The sequence below is a fragment of the Leucoraja erinacea genome, unplaced genomic scaffold (genome assembly GCF_028641065.1).
Source record: "Leucoraja erinacea ecotype New England unplaced genomic scaffold, Leri_hhj_1 Leri_1459S, whole genome shotgun sequence".
Classification (NCBI taxonomy): domain Eukaryota; kingdom Metazoa; phylum Chordata; class Chondrichthyes; order Rajiformes; family Rajidae; genus Leucoraja; species Leucoraja erinaceus.
In genome coordinates, this window is record NW_026575736.1 from 1 (window position 1) to 20,000 (window position 20,000).

The 20,000-nt window shown below is 43.5% G+C and overlaps 1 protein-coding gene across 1 annotated transcript; it reads left to right on the plus strand.

Annotated features, from left to right (window-relative positions):
- The first annotated feature begins 4,745 nt into the window (after positions 1–4,745).
- On the plus strand, positions 4,746–5,674 carry LOC129715859 (gastrula zinc finger protein xLCGF3.1-like). The gene has a single exon (XM_055665743.1). It carries the CDS (start codon positions 4,804–4,806, stop codon positions 5,551–5,553), a length of 750 nt encoding a protein of 249 aa, XP_055521718.1. The 5' UTR covers positions 4,746–4,803; the 3' UTR covers positions 5,554–5,674.
- The last annotated feature ends 14,326 nt before the right edge of the window (positions 5,675–20,000 follow it).

Below are 20,000 nucleotides of genomic sequence, written 5' to 3' on the forward strand. Positions count from 1 at the left end.
ATAATGTCAGGAGATGTAGAACTACTGTAGAAACTATGAAGGACAACTCTGGATTCGGGACTCTGAGGTACTTGGCTGCATCAAATGAAGCATACAGTCCGGTAAGGGTAGCCAATGCAAGATAATAGTCGAACAAATACCGGAGGTCTCACCTTCTGTAGTTGGAACATCAGAGGTGCGAACGAGCCAATTAAAAGAGGTAAAATTCTGGCACAATTAAAATCATTAAATATGGATATTGCGTTCCTACAAGAGACACATTTGAAACAACAAACTCAGATCAGATTAAGGGCAAATTGGATAGGTCAAACCTATTACTCCTCATTCACCTCTAAAGCAAGAGGCACGGCCATTATAATTCGGAAGGGCATACCTTTTAAATTAAAGAATTCCATATCTGATAAAGAGGGAAGATATGTTATAGTCACAGGAGAAATTTACAATACACCATTAACTATGATAAATATTTACGCGCCTAATTTTGATAACCCACAATTTTTTTTAGGAAAATAATAGATTTAATCGCAGAGCATAATTTTCAAAATATAATAATGGGGGGAGATTTCAATTGTGTTATAGATCCATAGTTAGATAAATCAATAAAGCTAGGGAAGCGTCTTGTTAAAACCAAGACCTGTGAATTTTTAAATACTTATATAAAAAATAATAACATAGCTGATGTTTGGAGAATAGCAAATCCAAGTGGTAGGGAATACTCATTTTATTCATCAGTTCACAAAACTTATTCGCGAATTGACTATTTCTTACTGGACACAAAATTGATCCCGTATACGAATGAACCATCATATCATAATAGTATTATTTCTGATCACTCACCATTGACTTTTATACTTAAAATTGAGGGAATGCCGAGTATAAAGCCTTTTTGGAGGTTCAATGCACACATGTTAAATAACCCGCAGGGTTATGAGTATATAAAAGAACAAACAAAACTTTAATTCGAAACAAATGACACACCGGGTATCTCTGCACCGCTATTATGGGAGACCTTTAAGGCATATATTCGCGGTGTCATAATCTCTTACCAAAGTTTTCAAAATAAGGAAAATAAAAGAGAACTTCAGCGGATAGAACAGAAGATAAAATTACTAGAACTGGACAATGCAACTGACCCAACCATAAATAAACATAATAAGATAACTTTACTGAAATATAAAGTCAATAGAATATTATCGGCTAGAGTAATAAGAGTATTCCAAATTACAAAACAAGCACACTTCGAATTTGGGGATAAGCCACATAAACTGCTTGCGAGGCAACTGAAGCAACGAGAAAAGGAAAAAACTATTACAAAAATTAAATCGGACAATGGTGAGTTGCTAACATTGCCTAAGGATATTAATAAGAGGTTTGCCCAATTTTATCATAATTTATACACATCCAAAATAAAGACAGATGCAAGTAAAATTACAAATTTTTTAGATAATTGCAAGCTCCCAAAATTGGGTAGTTTAGAACAAGAGCAATTAGGAGCACGGATTACTAGTGAAGAAATAAAACAAATAATAAACTCATTGAAAAATGGGAAGACCCCAGGACCAGATGGCTTTAGTAATGAATTTTATAAAAGATTTCAGGAGTCTATTGTACCAAGATTATTTAATTTATACACGCAGGCTTATACTGAAAATAAACTACCAGAAACCCTAGCAGAAGCAACAATAACGCTTATACCAAAAAAAGATAAAGATTTAGAAGAGCCTGGTTCTTATAGAGCTATATCACTTCTAAATACGGATCAGAAAATTTTAGCAAAGATTCTAGCTAGAAGGCTAAATAATTATATTAACATTTAATAAATACGGATCAAACGGGATTTATACCCAAAAGACAATCATTTAATAATTTGAGAAGGCTTTTTAATATAATGTACTCTCATAAGAAGGACAATGAAGATATCTCAGTGGTCACGTTGGATGCAGAGAAGGCATTTGATCAAGTAGAATGGCAGTATTTATACAAGGTACTCCAAAAATTTAATATGGGAGAGAATTTTATCAGATGGATTAAACTACTTTATGACAGACCTACGGCAAGAATATTAACTAACAATACATTATCTCCAAAATTTTACCTATCAAGGGGTAATAGGCAAGGGAGTGCCTTATCACCATTGCTATTTGCCCTTATGATAGAACCGTTGGCCGAAAGGATTAGAAATCACCCGAATATTCACGGATATAACAGCAAGGACTCAAAGAATAAAATTTCATTATACGCGGATGATATCCTTTTATATATTACTAATACACAAACGAGTATACCCACCTTATTAACACTAATTGAGGAATTCGGCTCTTTTTCAGGATACAGAATAAATTGGAATAAAAGCGAAATTATGTCTTTAAAACCACAGGATTCGAGACACTTACTAAAATTCCCCTTCAAAATTGCAACAGAAAAATTTAAGTACCTGGGTATTCAAATTACGAGAAGACACAAATCATTATTTAGTGCCAATTTTATACCACTATTAAATAAACTGAATGATACGATTAAATTTTGGAAAACGCTTCCACTCTCATTGATAGGCAGAATTAACGCTATAAAAATGACTTTCCTACCACAATTAATATATTTGTTTCAAGCAATTCCAATATATATTCCAAAATATTTTTTCAAAAAATTAGATTCCACTATCACTAATTTTATATGGGACTACAGAACACATAGAATTCAACGAAAGCATTTGTGCAAATCTAAAGAAGTGGGGGGTTTATCATTACCTAACTTTATATATTACTACTGGGCAGTGCATATTAAGAACATAATATACTGGCTAGATAGTTCCACTCAGCAGTTGGAGTGGATAAGAATGGAGAAAGAGGAGTGCTATCCGCACGATATAGGAACGATCCTGCTCTCACCGATAAAATTGAATAGTATAATATATAAGAAGAACCCAATTATTCACAATATAATAAGAATTTGGAAACAAATAAAAGCATCCTTGAAATTAAATAATTTATCAGTACTAACCCCACTACTGAACAACCCCGCATTCAAACCTTCTCTCATCGACAACACATATCAGCAATGGGATAGACTGGGGATTAGGAAAGTAGGGGACATGTATGAAGTGGGCAAACTGTTATCATTTCAACAATTAAAATTAAAATTTAAATTGAAGGATAATCAATATTTTAAATATATACAGGTATGTGACTTTATGAAGAAACATACACATAGATTTCAAACTATATTTTTAGATCCTTTAGAAGAAGCAATGAATATTAAGGCTGATTCACAAAAATTAATATCATACTTTTATAATAATATATTAAATAGAGAATCACCCTCAACAGAAGCATTAAGGGAAGATTGGGAACAAGAGCTAATGACAAAGATCTCGAAGGATAGATGGGAAAAATATTTGAGGAACACACATAACTGTTCTATTAATGCAAGACACAATTTAATTCAATTCAAATTATTACATAGACTATATTATTCAAAAACGACGTTGAACAAATTTTATCCAAACGTCTCTCCCAGATGCGATAAATGTTTGTTTCAAAACGCTAATATAACACACTCATTTGTTGGATGTACAAAGTTGAATAAATTTTGGAGTGATATATTTGATATATTTACAAAGATTTTCAAGTCAAGAATAGAACCCAAAACGGAATGGATTATATTTGGAATAATAGGAGAAGATACCAATTTAAATAAAGATCAAAATGTTTTTTTTTAATTATGGGTTAATAATTGGAAAGAAATTGATACTTAAATTTTGGAATTTAAATTTAACCACACCAACTGTTAAAATGTGGATTAGGAATATGATGGACATAGCACGCCTTGAAGAAATGAGACTCCGACTAATAGATAAATATGACCAATTCTTAAAGAGTTGGTCTCCTTTCATCGACTTTTTGGAATCATGTGATGCAGCGGTTGCGTGGATATATGAGGTAAATAAACTCCATCTCCCCCACTCTTCCCCCTTGCTGTACATAATCAATAAACCCCCCATCTAGGGGGGTTAATCAATAAACTCTCCGTCCAACCTCCCTCTCACCACCTCTCTCTCTCCCCCTTGACTTCTCCTTCCTTAAGTACCCTGCGATGTCGACCATCAGGCCCTGGGGATTTATCAGCCTTCACTCCCATCAGTCTACCCAACACCATTTCTTGCCGAATGTGAATTTCCTTCAGATCCTCCGTCACCCTAGATCCACTGGCCATTAGTACACCTGGGAGATTGTTTGTGAAGACAGATCCAAAGTACCTGTTCAACTCGTCTGCCATTTCCTTGTTTCCCATAATAAATTCACCTTTTTCAGTCTTCAAAGGTCCAAATGTAACTAGTTGTTTTCTCTTCACATACCCATCCACGTTCCCCACAAACACTGGCGGGGGATTGCCAGCAGTCGACCACCGTGACAGGTCAGGTCGCCGGTCATGCGCGATGTGCATTTGTGGGGCGGGGGTACGTCACGGGGCAGGGAGGGGGTACGTCACGGGGCAGGTCACGGGGCAGGGCGGGGGTACGTCACGGGGCAGGGGGGGCGGGGGTCACGGGGCAGGGAGGGGGTACATCACAGGGCAGGGGCACCCCCTTCTTCCTCACCCAACCCCCTCGCTTCTCCCCCGAACCCCCTCTTCCATCCCCCTCTCCCCTCAATCTCCTTTCTTCTCCCCTTCCCCACTTGCCTCCTCGCCACCTCTCCACTCCTGCCTCTCCCCCTCCCCTTCACCCCCTCCTCACCCACCCCCTCTTCTCCATCCCCCATCACGGGCTGAGCTTGGAGGGGCTGATCTTCGTTGGAGGACCACATGATGGGGCACAACAATGGGAAGCGTTATGAGTGTGACGTGTGTGGCAAGGCCTGCCGGAGCCCGAGCAAGCTGGAGACCCACCGGCGGGTTCACACGGGCGAGAAACCCTATGCCTGCTCCACCTGTGGCAAGAGCTTTGCCCGGTTGACGGGGCTGTGGGAACACCAGCGGGTACACAGCAGTGAACGGCCCTTCACCATCTCCGACTGCGGCAAAGGCTTCAAGTCGTCGCCGGAACTGAAAGTGCACAGGCGCCTGCACACCGGGGAGCGGCCCTACACCTGCAGCGACTGCGGCAAGGGCTTCACCCAGACCCAAAACCTGCGGTTACACCAGCGCACCCACACCGGGGAGCGGCCCTTCACTTGCAGCGATTGCAGCAAGGGCTTCACCTGCTCCGCCTATCTGCTGACCCACCAGCGCGCCCACGGCGGGGAGCAGCCCTACACCTGTGCCCAATGCAGCAAGGGCTTCACCAGCTCCAGAAGCCTACTGATGCACCAGCGCTCCCACACCGGCGAGCGCCCCTACACCTGTGCCCAGTGCTACAAGGGCTTCACCAGCTCCAGCAGCCTGCTGAAGCACCAGCACTCCCACACCGGCGAGCGCCCCTACACCTGTGTCCAGTGCGGCAAGGGCTTCACCCGCTCGACAACCTGCTGGAGCACCAGCGCACCCACACCGGCGAGCGCCCCTACACCTGTGCCCAGTGCGGCAAGGGCTACACCAGCTCCAGCAACCTGCTAAACCATCAGCGCTCGCACACTGGCGGGCTTCACCTGCCCCACCAGACTGCTGTCCCACCAGCGGGTGCGCACCAATCGTCAGCCCTACGACTGCCCGTACTGCGGTGAGGCGTTTGCCAGCTCGCGGGGATTGCGGCTGCACCGGCGAGCCCACGCCGGCGAGCAGCTGCTCCCACTGTGACTAGAGAGCATGGGGGCTGCGGGAGCACCATGGATACACACCAGAGAGAGACCCTTTGTGTGCGCTGAGTGTGGCAAGGGTTTCACCCGCATGTCCAGTCTGTAACAGTACCACCGTACCCACAGCGGTGAGCATTCCTTTCCCTGCCCGTCCTGTGGTTAGGGCTTTACCTGCCTTGTCCACCTGCTGGAGCACTGGCGAGTCCACACCGATAACTCCACACCGGCCTGTGCCCCTTCACCTCCCCGCTCTATGGCAAGGCCTTTGTCCGCTCCTCCAGCCTGCTGGCACACCACCACGTGGATAGGCGCTGTTTAGGTAAACACAAAATGCTGAAAGGAATGGGTAACGTTTCTGGTTGAGACCATCCTCTGTCTGGACCCGAAATGTCACCCAGTCCTTCCCTGCAGAGATGCTGCCTGTCCCTCTGAGTTACTCCAGCATCTTATGTCCTTTTTTGTAAACCAGCTGCAGTGGCCATTTGGCCTGTTTTGCATGTCATTGTGGATGGCATGTGCCTTTAAATTTCAGACTGCCCGTTATAATGTGGGTGGGATTTATGACGTGTTTTTGGGCGTGTTTGCAGCACAACTGCTTGCGCAGAAGTTTAGTTTTTAGATTAGTTTGGAGAGACGATGGAGAAGGTTAATCCTTCGACCATGTCATTGTTATGGAGACACGAGGAGCTGTCTAATATCTAAAGTAATAAGCTGTAATTCGAAGAAGATTGCCGTAACAAGTCGGAAAAACCTTGGATGTATCTTACTGTTTTCTATCTACAATAAAGCAAATATTCATCAAAAGACTGTGTGTTGAAGCTTTATGAATGGAGAAGCTCTGAAGGTCTCTGAGACAGCTTGCATGCGTATCGAAGATATTCCCCTTATCCATTCTCATCCAATTAGCGGCTAGGGTGCTAATTACCTGAAAGATATGAAATATCTGCTGCTACATTGAGTCGAAGCGTACCTCCGGCGGGGGTTAAATACCAGTCCCAGAGAGTGGGACAGAAGATTTAATTGAAGATAAGAAGGCTAAGACCTCGGAGAGGCGTAGCCAGAGAGTGACGTCAAGGCTAAGACCTCGGCCAGGAAAAGCCTTGAGGTCTATTAACAGTATCGGGACGTATCTGAAGACGTATCACTGGATGGGTGAGTACGAATCGATTATTACTCTTTGAATTAAAATCACGGCTTTAATTAAAAGACTTCTGTAACTCAGAGGGTGTTTTCTCCAGCGTGTCTGGGGAAAGCAGACCGACCTTGGATTGTTTGGAGTCGCTCCTGATAAGTGCATTCCGTTGAATTAGTGCATCATTTTGCACCTGGCATTAGAGAGATGTTCTCTACATTATCAGTATGTTTTAATTTTGAAAATAAATTGTTGACATAATAGAGCCACAGCTACTAGCAGACATTTGTTCAATTAATTTAAAGACTTGGCGATCTGCCAAGACCTCGTTAAAAATTATGAGCGAAGGAGCGAGAAGCTTGGTGCTTGAAGGAGCACATGGTGGAGCCACAAGACCAGCCAGACAAGTTAAACTCACTGAGAAAGGTCGAATTCATGTTCTCATGGAGACTGAATTGGATAGGAACAAGTTGTGGAAGAGGATTAGAAGGCTATTTGGAAGCGTGAAGATACTCATGGAATCGGAAGCTAACCAGGAGAAGGTGGAGGATAAATTACGCCTGATACGTAGCCTTAGCCAGGAGCTGAAAGAGAAGCAGGACACACTGCTGGAAGCAGAGCGTTCTCAAGAGGAACGTGAAAGACATTGTAAGTGGGATTCAGAAAATACGGAGTATTATGATGAATCCATGGATGCTGCAGAAGCATGGTTAGCGCAAGTTGACAAAAGTAAATGTAGCAGAGAAGAAGATACTAAGCATGAAGAAGAAGAAGGTGGTGATATAGAACCGGGAGATAGTATCTCAAATGTATCTTCACGTAGATCAGGCCGTAGACCTGATTGCTCAGCCAGTTCAGTTTCGAAGGCTTCTGCTCAATTGGGAGCAAAAGCTGGTTTAGCTGCGCTCTCAATAGAAGCGGTTGCCATGAAGAAAAAACATGAGATGGCGCGACAGCAAGAAGAGATGATGCAACAGATGGCCCGACAGCACGAAGAGAAGATGCGACAGATAAAACGACAAGAAGAAGAGATGGCGTGATGTCAGGAACAACTGGAATTAGATACAAGGATGGCGGTGGCCAAAGCCAGGAAGGACTTTTTGGAAAATGAGGGGTGTAGATCGTCAAAGACGATGAGCTCTAGACAGAGAGAGAAAACTGCTCAGAGTGAATTGGCAGTTGGATCGATACCACGGTCAAGGTCCACCGGATGTCTTGGATTGGAAAACCTAAATAGGTTGAGTGAACCTTCATCTCAGGTGGGACTAAGGGGAAAAAAATTTGTTCGGCATGGACTTGTAGGGCCGAGATGGCCTGTTTCATTTTGTTAAGATTCCACTACTTTTTAAAAAGTCTATCTTTTCTTCATATTTCTTGTCTTTAAATTTACGACACCATTTACGACACCATCTTATGGACAAAATGGACAAAATCCCGTCTTAATAGTCGGTGCATCCTCTATGGCACCACCCAACGCCTTCTTAGGTATTATAGTGGGAGCAAAATTGCTTTTCTTAGGCCCTAAGAAAAGCAATTTTGCTCCCACTATAATACCTAAGAAGGCGTTGGGTGGTGCCATAGAGGATGCACCGACTATTAAGACGGGATTTTGTCCATTTTGTCCATAAGATGGTGTCGTAAATTTAAAGACAAGAAATATGAAGAAAAGATAGACTTTTTAAAAAGTAGTGGAATCTGCTATGGATGTTTAAAGAAGGGGCACATGGTAAAAGACTGTAAGTGCCCAACAATTTGTGACAAATGTAAGCAGAATCATCCTGATGTGCTTCATCCTGTAAAGAAAGAGCCAGATCTTACTGAGCAGAAAAAGGAGTCAACGGCTATTAATGCTATCACCTCGCCTCAAGTAACTGCTCATATTGGGGCCGGGGAGGGAGCATGCATTTTCCCTATAACCATATAACCATATAACAATTACAGCACGGAAACAGGCCATCTCGGCCCTAAAGTCCGTGCCGAACAAATTTTTTTCCCCCTTAGTCCCACCTGCCTGCACTCATACCATAACCCTCCATTCCCTTCTCATCCATATGCCTATCCAATTTATTTTTAAATGATACCAATGAACCTGCCTCCACCACTTCCACTGGAAGCTCATTCCACACCGCTACCACTCTCTGAGTAAAGAAGTCCCCCCTCATATTACCCCTAAACTTCTGTCCCTTAATTCTGAAGTCATGTCCTCTTGTTTGAATCCTCCCTATTCTCAAAGGGAAAAGCTTGTCCACATCTATTGTACCAGTCCAAGTGAGAAATAGGGAAACTAATGTAGTGTTGCAAACATATTGCAATCCAGGACTTATACCCATCTCGCTGTCGCAAGAGAGCAACCAATATCATCAAATACACCACCCACCCAGCACACAAACTGTTCACTCTCCTATCATCTGGCAAGCGCTACCGCAGCATGCCGAGCAAAACCACCAGATTCAAAAACAGCTTTTGCTCTCAGGCCATCAGACTACTCAACACACTCAAGAACATTCCATGAACATTTAACTTTAACTCAATGTCTGCAGTATGCTATTTGCACTTTTCTATATTGCACCTTTATTATTGCACCTTAATAACATACCTCAAAATTTTACTACAGTCTGGCACACTGTGTATATTTTAAATAATGTATATTGTCTATCTTATTGGTATATTGTCTGTCTGTGTTATAAATATTACTTGCACACTTGGAGTATGGGGAAACGCAATTTCAATCCAATTTATTTGAATTGACAATAACGTTTACTTTGAACTTTGAACTTTGAACCTATGCATTTCTGGATCACGGAAGTTCAGCTACTTTTTGTACAGAGAATTTGATGGGAAGGCTGGACATTACTGGGGAGAAAGTTAAAATTCAATTGCGTACCATGAATAAAGAGAAAGAGTACCCTAGTTATTGTATTACAAATATGGAGATATCCAGTTTGGATGAAGATAATTTTATTCCAATTTCAGAAGTTTTTACACATGAAACAATGCCTGTTGGTCGTCAAAATGTACGCAGATGTGAAGACTTACAGCAATGGCCTTACCTGAAGGATGTCAAAATATCAAAGATAAATTCTGATATTGACTTACTTATTGGAACGAATGCTCTGAGAGCATTAGAACCTGTACAGATTATTAGGAGCCAATGGGATGGACTGTATGCTGTGAAGACCCTACTAGGATGGGTTATCTATGGCTCCTTGTGCAAGAATAAGGGAAGCACCAACAAAATGAATTGCCGTGCTGTTGCCGTTAACCAAATATCTACAGGTAAATTGGAAAAGCTGTTAATGAAGCAATATAATCATGACTTCAATGAAAGTACGAGCCATGAATCTGAAGAAATGTCTAGAGAAGAATTAAAATTCTTAGATATTATGAACCATTCATTTAAGATGAAAAATGGACATTATTGTTTGGACTTACCTTTCAAGCAAGAAAGTGTTAATTTACCGAATAATCGTCAAATGGCTGAACAGCATATCCAGAATTTGAAACGTAAGTTTGTTAAGAACACGAAATTTCAAGAGGAATATACATCCTTCTTACAGAATATGATTAATAATGATTATGCCGAGAAGATACCAACAAATCAATTATATCGAGATGATGGAGAGCTCTGGTATATTCCGCACCATGGGGTGTATCACTCGAAGAAAGGGACGTGCAGTCTTTAAAGGGACATCGCTTAACAGTGAACTACTGCAAGGTCCAGACCTTACCAACTCACTCATTGGAGTTCTCATCAAATTTATGCAAGAACCGATTGCTTTGATGGCTGTTATCAGATCAATGTTTCATCAAGTGAATGTCGCTGGTAAACATATTGATTATCTGCGATTCTTATGTTGGCCTGAAGGGAATGTGCAGCAAGAACTTGTTGATTACCGAATGAAAGTACATCTCTTCGGAGCAGTGTCATCTCCAAGTTGTGCGAATTTCGCTTTAAGGAAAACCGCAGAGGATAATAAAGATTATTTCCCCGAGGAGGTAATTTCCACTTTGATAAATAATTTTTACATGGACGATTGCCTAAAATCCATATCTACTGAGTAAGAGGCAATTCAAATGGTGAAACACCTGACCTCCCTCTGCAATAAGGGAGGATTTGTACTTACCAAGTGGATCAGCAACAATCATGCTGTTTTGGAAAGCATTCCACCAGATGACAGAGCGGAAGAAACCAATGAGTTGGATTTAGATAAAGACAACTTGCCAATGGAAAGGGCACTGGGACTGCACTGGTGCATGGAAACGGATGTGTTTAAGTTTAAATTGTCGATTCAGGAACGATCATGCACAAGAAGGGGTATCTTATCTGTGAATGGCTCAGTATACGACCCTTTGGGATTTCTTGCACCATTTACACTGCCAGCCAAGTTAATTTTACAAAATCTGTGTAGGGAAAAACGTGGTTGGGATGAGAGTATAACTCAAACATCCTCGCACAGTTGGACAGAATGGTTAAGTGGCCTCCATAAAATTTCAAAGTTTAAGGTAGATCGGTGCATAAAGCCTAAAAACTTTGGTAGGATCGGAAATGCACAACTGCATCATTTTTCGGATGCCAGTGAAAGTGGTAATGGGACTGTTTCATACTTAAGACTGCAAAATGTAAACAAAAGTGTGCATGTTCCATTGTTAATGGGAAAAGCCAGAGTAGCACCACTGAAGCAAATGACGATTCCCAGAATGGAACTTACAGCAGCAGTCTTAGCTGTTAAAATTGACATAATGCTGCAACAGGAACTACAATTCCAACTGGAATAATCTATCTTCTGGAAATTGATGAGGGTAAAGCAGTGGATGTTGTGTATATGGACTTCAGTAAGGCCTTTGACAAGGTTCCTCATGGAAGGTTGGTTAAGAAGGTTCAATGGTTGGGTATTAATGGTGGAGTAGCAAGATGGATTCAACAGTGGCTGAATGGGAGATGCCAGAGAGTAATGGTGGATGGTTGTTTGTCAGGTTGGAGGCCAGTGACGAGTGGGTGCCACAGGGATCTGTGTTGGGTCCACTGTAGTTTGTCATGTACATCAATGATCTGGATGATGGTGTGGTAAATTGGATTAGTAAGTATGCAGATGATACTAAGATAGGTGGGGTTGTGGGTAATGAAGTAGAGTTTCAATGTCTACAGATAGATTTATGCCAGTTGGAAGAGTGGGCTGAAAGATGGCAGATGGAGTTTAATGCTGATATGTGTGAGGTGCTACATCTTGGCAGGAAAAATCAAAATTGGACGTACATGGTAAATGGTAGGGAATTGAAGAATGTAGGTGAACAGAGGCATCTGGGAATAACTGTGCACAGTTCCCTGAAAGTGGAATCTCATGTAGATAGGGTGGTAAAGAAAGCTTTTGGTGTGCTGGCCTTTATAAATCAGAGCATTGAGTATAGAAGTTGGGATGTAATGTTAAAATTGTACAAGGCATTGGTGAGGCCAATTCTGGAGTATGGTGTACAATTTGGTCGCCTAATTATAGGAAGGATGTCAACAAAATAGAGAGAGTACAGAGGAGATTTACTAGAATGTTGCCTGGGTTTCAGCAACTAAGTTACAGAGAAAGGTTGAACAAGTTAGGGCTTTATTCTTTGGAGCGCAGAAGGTTAAGGGGGGACTTGATAGAGGTTTTTTAAATGATGAGAGGGATAGACAGAGTTGACGTGGAAAAGCTTTTCTCACTGAGAGTAGGGAAGATTCAAACAAGGGGACATGACTTGAGAATTAAGGGACTGAAGTTTAGGGGTAACATGAGGGGGAACTTCTTTACTCAGAGAGTGGTAGCTGTGTGGAATGAGCTTCCAGTGAAGGTGGTGGAGGCAGGTTCGTTTTTATCATTTAAAAATAAATTGGATAGTTATATGGACGGGAAGGGAATGGAGGGTTATGGTCTGAGCGAAGGTATATGGGACTAGGGGAGATTATGTGTTTGGCACGGACTAGAAGGGTCGAGATGGCCTGTTTCCGTGCTGTAATTGTTATATGGTTATATGGACCGATAGTACTACGGTTCTGAAATACATTAACGATGAAAACAAACGTTTTATGACATTTGTTGCAAATAGAGTCTCCTTTGTACTAGGAGCTACTAATGTTTCTCAATGGAGATATGTTAATACAAAGGAAAATCCTGCGGACGAAGCCTCTTGGGGACTAACAGCAAATTGCTTTCTTAATACCAAGAGATGGATCAATGGGCCAAAGTTTCTTAGTGAACCAAGCAGAGAATGGCCAAAGCTTCAACTCGGATTTGAAATCTCTACAAATGATCCGGAAATTAAACAAAACATTTCGGTGAATGTGATTGCTAAAAACTCATATGACACTGTGAACAATTTAATTACCCACTTTTCATCATGGAATAAATTGATAACATCAGTAGCCTGGTTTCCTAAAATAAAAACAAGATTGTTGCTGACGATTCGGAAAAAGAGACAAATAACAGAAAGTATCCTGGAGGAGAATACTGATGAACGGGAAAAGGAGATTAAAGGCCAGATGCAAGTTTTTGAAGCTTCATATAGCCAACAAAGCCTATGTATTGATGATCACCTCAAGGCAGAAAATGCGATCATATCTTTCTGTCAAAGACAGAAATATAAAGAAATATTAACATTGGAAGCTGGAGGACAGTGGTTAAAAAGAAGTAGTCAATTGTATAAGATCGACTTAATCTTGGAAGGAGATCTTCTGCCTAAACAGATTGCCAATGCCCGAAAAAATGAAATGTCCTATCATTCTCGCTTAGGACTTTTACATAACGACATTATTATTACGGCATATTCATGAACAAATTGGACATAGAGGAAGAAATTATATGCTATCCCAACTTCGTAAAACATATTGTGTCACCAAGGCTAATTTGGCAGCAAGAAAGATAATAAAAAATTGTATCATATGCAAGCGAGAGCGTGGAAAACCTGGTATCCAGAAGATGGCAGACTTGCCTCTGGAGAGTATCACTCCAGACAAACCTCCATTCACAGATGTGGGGGTGGATTAAAAGAGGATTTGTATATGAAACGTAGATGGAAACAAGTACAATATATGGCAAATCTTTTTTGAAGGAGAAGGATACAAGAGTATTTGCCTTTAATCCAAGAACGACAACGACGGCTAAGGATTAAAAGGAGCTTTGTTCCAGGTGACATTGTGTTGGTGGCTGACTCTACAGCATCTCGAGGTTCTTGGTTAATGGGAAGAATACTAGAAATCATGCCTGATGTTCGGGGTTTGGTGCGTATGGTGCGACTGAAAACAAAACACAATGTTTTAATAAGACCAATAACCAAGTTGTGCTTGCTTCTAGAAGGCGAAAGTGAAGATGGCGGAGCCAAAAGAATTGTGAATGCAGATTTACAGTGCATCCTATTTTTCCTCGGTAGTATAGTGATTAGTATCCCCGCCTGACACGCGGGAGACCGGGATTTCATTTCTGAGGAGCTACAGGGCTTTATTCCCTAACCTTTTGCTTTTGATATATGTTAAGCCTTTATGGCCACTTTTTTGATGTTTATTAGTAATTGCCTGTATTGCATGTCATTGTGGATAGCATGTGCCTTTAAATTTTAGACTGCCCGTTATAATGTGTGTGGGATTTATGACGTGTTTATGGGGCGTGTTTGCAGCTTAACTGCTTGCTCAGAAGTTTAGTTTTTAGAATAGTTTGGAGATACGATGGAGAAGGTTAATCCTTCGACCATGTCATTGTTATGGAGACACGAGGAGCTTTCTAATCTATAAAGTAATAAGCTGGAGTTCGAAGAAGATTGCCGTAACGTCGGAAAACCTTGGATGTATCTTACTCTTTTCTACCAACAATAAAGCAAATATTCATCAACATACTGTGTTGAAGCTTTATGAATGGAGAAGCTCTGACGGTCTCTGAGGCAGCTTGCATGCGTATCGAAGATATTCCCCTTATCTTTTCTCATCCAATTAGCGGCTAGGGTGCTAATTACCTGAATGATATGATAAATCTGCCGCTACAGGGAGGGCTTGAGGGGGAGTGGGTTTGGTGCCGAGGGGGATGAATGGGGGGTGGGTCAAGTGAGTCAAGGAACAGGGTAGGGAGCCTGGTGGGGGTTCATATTGTTTGGGGGTGGGGAGGAGGGGGGAGGGAGCAAAGGGGGGTAAGGAGCAGGAGGCAGAACAGGGGTAAGGGGCAGGGAGCCACAGGGAGGAGGTCACCTTGTTTGGGGGTGGGAGGGTGTTGCAGTTTAGGAAGTCAAACCAGGGCAGGATCTTCACTGTGAATTGCAGGGCGCTGGGGGAATGTGTGGAGCCGAGGGATCTAGGAGTGCAGGTACGAGTTGGGCCGAAGGGCCTCTTTCCAACGCTGTATCACTCTATGGCAAAGTGCTGGAGTAACTCAGCTGGTCAGGCAGCATCTGTGGAGAAGATAGACACAAAGTGCTGGAGTAACTGTGCTGGTCTATCTTTGCTTACTTTCACTGACTCCCCTCCTCTCCTCCTTCCCCTCTGCTCCTACTTCTTCTTCTATGTAGTTTTTTTTGGCGGTTGGCAAACAACTTTTTAGTGCATTACCGCCACCAACTGGTATGGAGTGTGGATCAAATAACATTATAACTTATATACTAATAACCTATATCTTTCCGAACAAATTGGTTACCCTGAGACAAAGCAATAGGATTTGATAGCACTTAGAGTTGATCATGGGGAACAAGGATATGGCGGACCAATTGAATAACTACTTTGGTTCCGTCTTCACTAAGGAAGACATAAATAATTTGCCAGAAATAGCAGGGGACCGCGGGTCAAAGGAGTTGGAGGAATTGAGTGAAATCCAGGTTAGCCGGGACGTGGTGTTGGGTAAATTGAATGGATTAAAGGCCGATAAATCCCCAGGGCCAGATAGGCTGCATCCCAGAGTACTTAAGGAAGTAGCTCCAGAAATAGTGAATGCATTAGTAATAATCTTTCAAAACTCTTTAGATTCTGGAGTAGTTCCCGAAGATTGGCGGGTAGCAAACGTAACCCCACTTTTTAAGAAGGGAGGGAGAGAGAAAATGGGGAATTACAGACCAGTTAGTCTAACATCGGTAGTGGGGAAACTGCTAGAGTCAGTTATTAAAGATGGGATAGCAGCACATTTGGAAAGTGGTGAAATCATTGGACAAAGTCAGCATGGATTTACGAAAGGTAAATCATGTCTGACGAATCTTATAGAATTTTTCGAGGATGTAACTAGTAGCGTGGATAGGGGAGAACCAGTGGATGTGGTGTATCTGGACTTCCAGAAGGCTTTCGACAAGGTCCCACATAAGAGATTAGTATACAAACTTAAAGCACACGGCATTGGGGGTTCAGTATTGATGTGGATAGAGAACTGGCTGGCAAACAGGAAGCAAAGAGTAGGAGTAAACGGGTCCTTTTCACAATGGCAGGCAGTGACTAGTGGGGTACCGCAAGGCTCAGTGCTGGGACCCCAGCTATTTACAATATATATTAATGATCTGGATGAGGGAATTGAAGGCAATATCTCCAAGTTTGCGGATGACACTAAGCTGGGGGGCAGTGTTAGCTGTGAGGAGGATGCTAGGAGACTGCAAGGTGACTTGGATAGGCTGGGTGAGTGGGCAAATGTTTGGCAGATGCAGTATAATGTGGATAAATGTGAGGTTATCCATTTTGGTGGCAAAAACGGGAAAGCAGACTATTATCTAAATGGTGGCCGATTGGGAAAGGGGGAGATGCAGCGAGACCTGGGTGTCATGGTACACCAGTCTTTGAAGGTAGGCATGCAGGTGCAGCAGGCAGTAAAGAAAGCGAATGGTATGTTAGCTTTCATTGCAAAAGGATTTGAGTATAGGAGCAGGGAGGTTCTACTGCAGTTGTACAGGGTCTTGGTGAGACCGCACCTGGAGTATTGCGTACAGTTTTGGTCTCCAAATCTGAGGAAGGACATTATTGCCATAGAGGGAGTGCAGAGACGGTTCACCAGACTGATTCCTGGGATGTCAGGACTGTCTTATGAAGAAAGGCTGGATAGACTTGGTTTGTACTCTCTAGAATTTAGGAGATTGAGAGGGGATCTTATAGAAACTTACAAAATTCTTAAGGGGTTGGACAGGCTAGATGCAGGAAGATTGTTCCCGATGTTAGGGAAGTCCAGGACAAGGGGTCACAGCTTAAGGATAAGGGGGAAATCCTGTAAAACCGAGATGAGAAGAACTTTTTTTCACACAGAGAGTGGTGAATCTCTGGAACTCTCTGCCACAGAGGGTAGTTGAGGCCAGTTCATTGGCTATATTTAAGAGGGAGTTAGATGTGGCCCTTGTGGCTAAGGGGATCAGGGGGTATGGAGAGAAGGCAGGTACGGGATACTGAGTTGGATGATCAGCCATGATCATATTGAATGGCGGTGCAGGCTCGAAGGGCCGAATGGCCTACTCCTGCACCTAATTTCTATGTTTCTATGAATTCTTTTGTAAAATATCTATGAAATCAAATTGTACTTTTTCTTTTCTGAATCCTTCACTCATTTGTCTTCTTTCTTCCTCATACCTCTCACAACCCCTCTGCTCCTGGAACTTGACCGGTTTGTCAAATGGACAGAAATGTGAAGGGAATCTGATTGATGATTCGCGACGCCCTTGGAGACAGCGGGTGATTGGCCTGAAATTAGATCCACGCGGATTTTAGGGGGAGCTGGTCGGTGATTGGACGCGAATCCTCTTGACGACAGCCGCTGATTGGACGCCGACTGAGGTGATTATGTGATTGGACGCGAGTCCCCTTGGCGACAGCGGCTGATTGTAGGCCGAGTGACCTCATTATGTGATTGGACGCCGAGTGACCTCATTATGTGATTGGACGCCGAGTGACCTCATTATGTGATTGGACGCGAGACCCTTGGAGACAGCGTGAGATTGGACGCCGACACGTCATTATGTGATTGGACGCGAGTCCCCTTGTTGACAGCGTGTGATTGGACGCCGAGTGACCTAATTATGTGATTGGATTACGCCGAGTGACCTCATTATGTGATTGGACGCGAGACCCTTGGAGACAGCGTGAGATTGGACGCCGAGTGATCTCATTATGTGATTGGACGCGAGTCCCCTTGTTGACAGCGTGTGAGCGTGTGATTGGACGCCGAGTGACCTCATTATGTCATTGGACGCCGAGTGACCTCATTATGTGATTGGACGCGAGACCCTTGGAGACAGCGTGTGATTGGACGCCGAGTGACCTTATATGTGATTGGACGCGAGACCCTTGGAGACAGCGTGTGATTGGCCACGTAAAGGGCGGGAGGGAGGGAGGCGCGAGGAGTCGGTTGCAGAAACGGTTTGGATTTGAACTCGACCGTGGATGTGGGATCCCAGACTCGACGGTGTTTCACATCCAGCGCCGCCCGCGGCTCCACTCGACTCCCGCAGCCACAGCTCCTCCATGTTGGAGTCGCCGGGCGGGCGGGCGGTCACACACACACACACAGCTCCGGAGTTTACCGCATGGCGAGGCGAGGCGACCCAGGTAGGGAGGGCATCGCCCGCCCGCCCGCTCTCTCCGTGATGGGGTCCCAGCGCTGCGCCGCCGCCCAAGCTGTAGTCCCGGCCGCTCCCGGCAGGAAACGCCGCTCCAGTCCCATGGTGGTGGTCGGCCGCGAGGAACTGGACTCCCCAACATCGGGAACATGTTTCCTGCCTCTAGTGGGTCCAAACCCTTAACTATCTTATATGTTTCAATGAGATGCCCTCTCATCCTTCTAAACTCCAGAGTATACAAGCCCAGCCGCTCCATTCTCTCAGCATATGACAGTCCCGCCATCCCGGGAATTAATCTTGTAAACCTACGCTGCTCTCCCTCAATAGCAAGAATGTCCTTCCTCATATTAGTAGGTATGTTACAAAACCTACCTGAATCGCCATTGGGAATCTGCCCACAGCCATGTCCGCGATTTTGGCGCTGTTTGGAGGGGGCGGGTTTAAAACGCGATTTTTACTAGGCTGTACTAATCGCAGATGTTCAGCCTAGTAAATCATTAACGAAAAATCGCTGCAAGACCCGGTCGCAAAAGGTATTATTAGTTTTATAGGCCTCGATAATATAGTTATAATAGTTTAAAATTACTCTCTGATTCCGCAACATCTCGCAGCCCCAGGGTTTTATAAAGCAAACAATTAAAGGTATGTACCTTATTTTTACATTAAATGGGGCATATATATAACCCTATATATCAAGTTATCTATAGCGAGTAGTTCATTTTGGGCTTTTTATATCCCGCAGTATTTTTCTCGGCATTTGAGGGCACTAATCCAGCGCGCTGTCAACGTTCTAAACCAGCGCGTTCACAGAAACCCACTAGAAAGCCGATTTAAATGGGCATTTATTTACAGCAATTGAACACTAAATTCCTTCCATTTGGCCTATAAATTAATGTAAATTAGATATAAAAATCATGTTATATTGTGAATTATTTGTGAATAATCTTTGGACACTTAGGCTATTTAAAAATGTTAATCTTTCCTTAATAAATGGGCTTTTGACTATTAAAGATCACAGCTTTTTTGTAATGTCCATTGAAAATCAATAGGGAACAAGATGCTAATTTCCGAGTATGAAAATGGCCATAACTTTTTTAATACTTGAGATATGAAAGTGAATTTGGTGTCAAATTAAACTTATTGTTATGCTTTATCTGATGGGATAAATTGCAGACTTGATTTTTAAAATCTCAAAATTTTGTAACATTGCTAACACTAGGCCTTATCCCCTCGCCTGCCCCCTCACTACAATGTCTCCCCCCCCTCCTATGCCCCTCTCCCCGCTGCCCCGGACTCTCTCTCCCCGCTGCCCCGGACTCTCTCTCTCTCCCCCGCTGCCCCCACTCTCTCCTCCGGGCAGATTCACTCGGGCCCCCGCCACTGTCTCTCTCTCCCGCTGCCCCGGGCCCCGCTCTCTCTCTCCCCGCTGCCCCGGGCCCCGCACTCTCTCTCCCGCTGCCCCGGGCCCCGCACTCTCTCTCCCCGCTGCCCCGGGCCCCGCACTCCCTCCCCGCTGCCCCGGGCCCCGCACTCCCTCTCCCCGCTGCCCCGGCCCCGCCTCTCTCTCCCGCTGGGCCCCCCGCACTCTCTCTCCCCGCTGCCCCGGGCCCCGC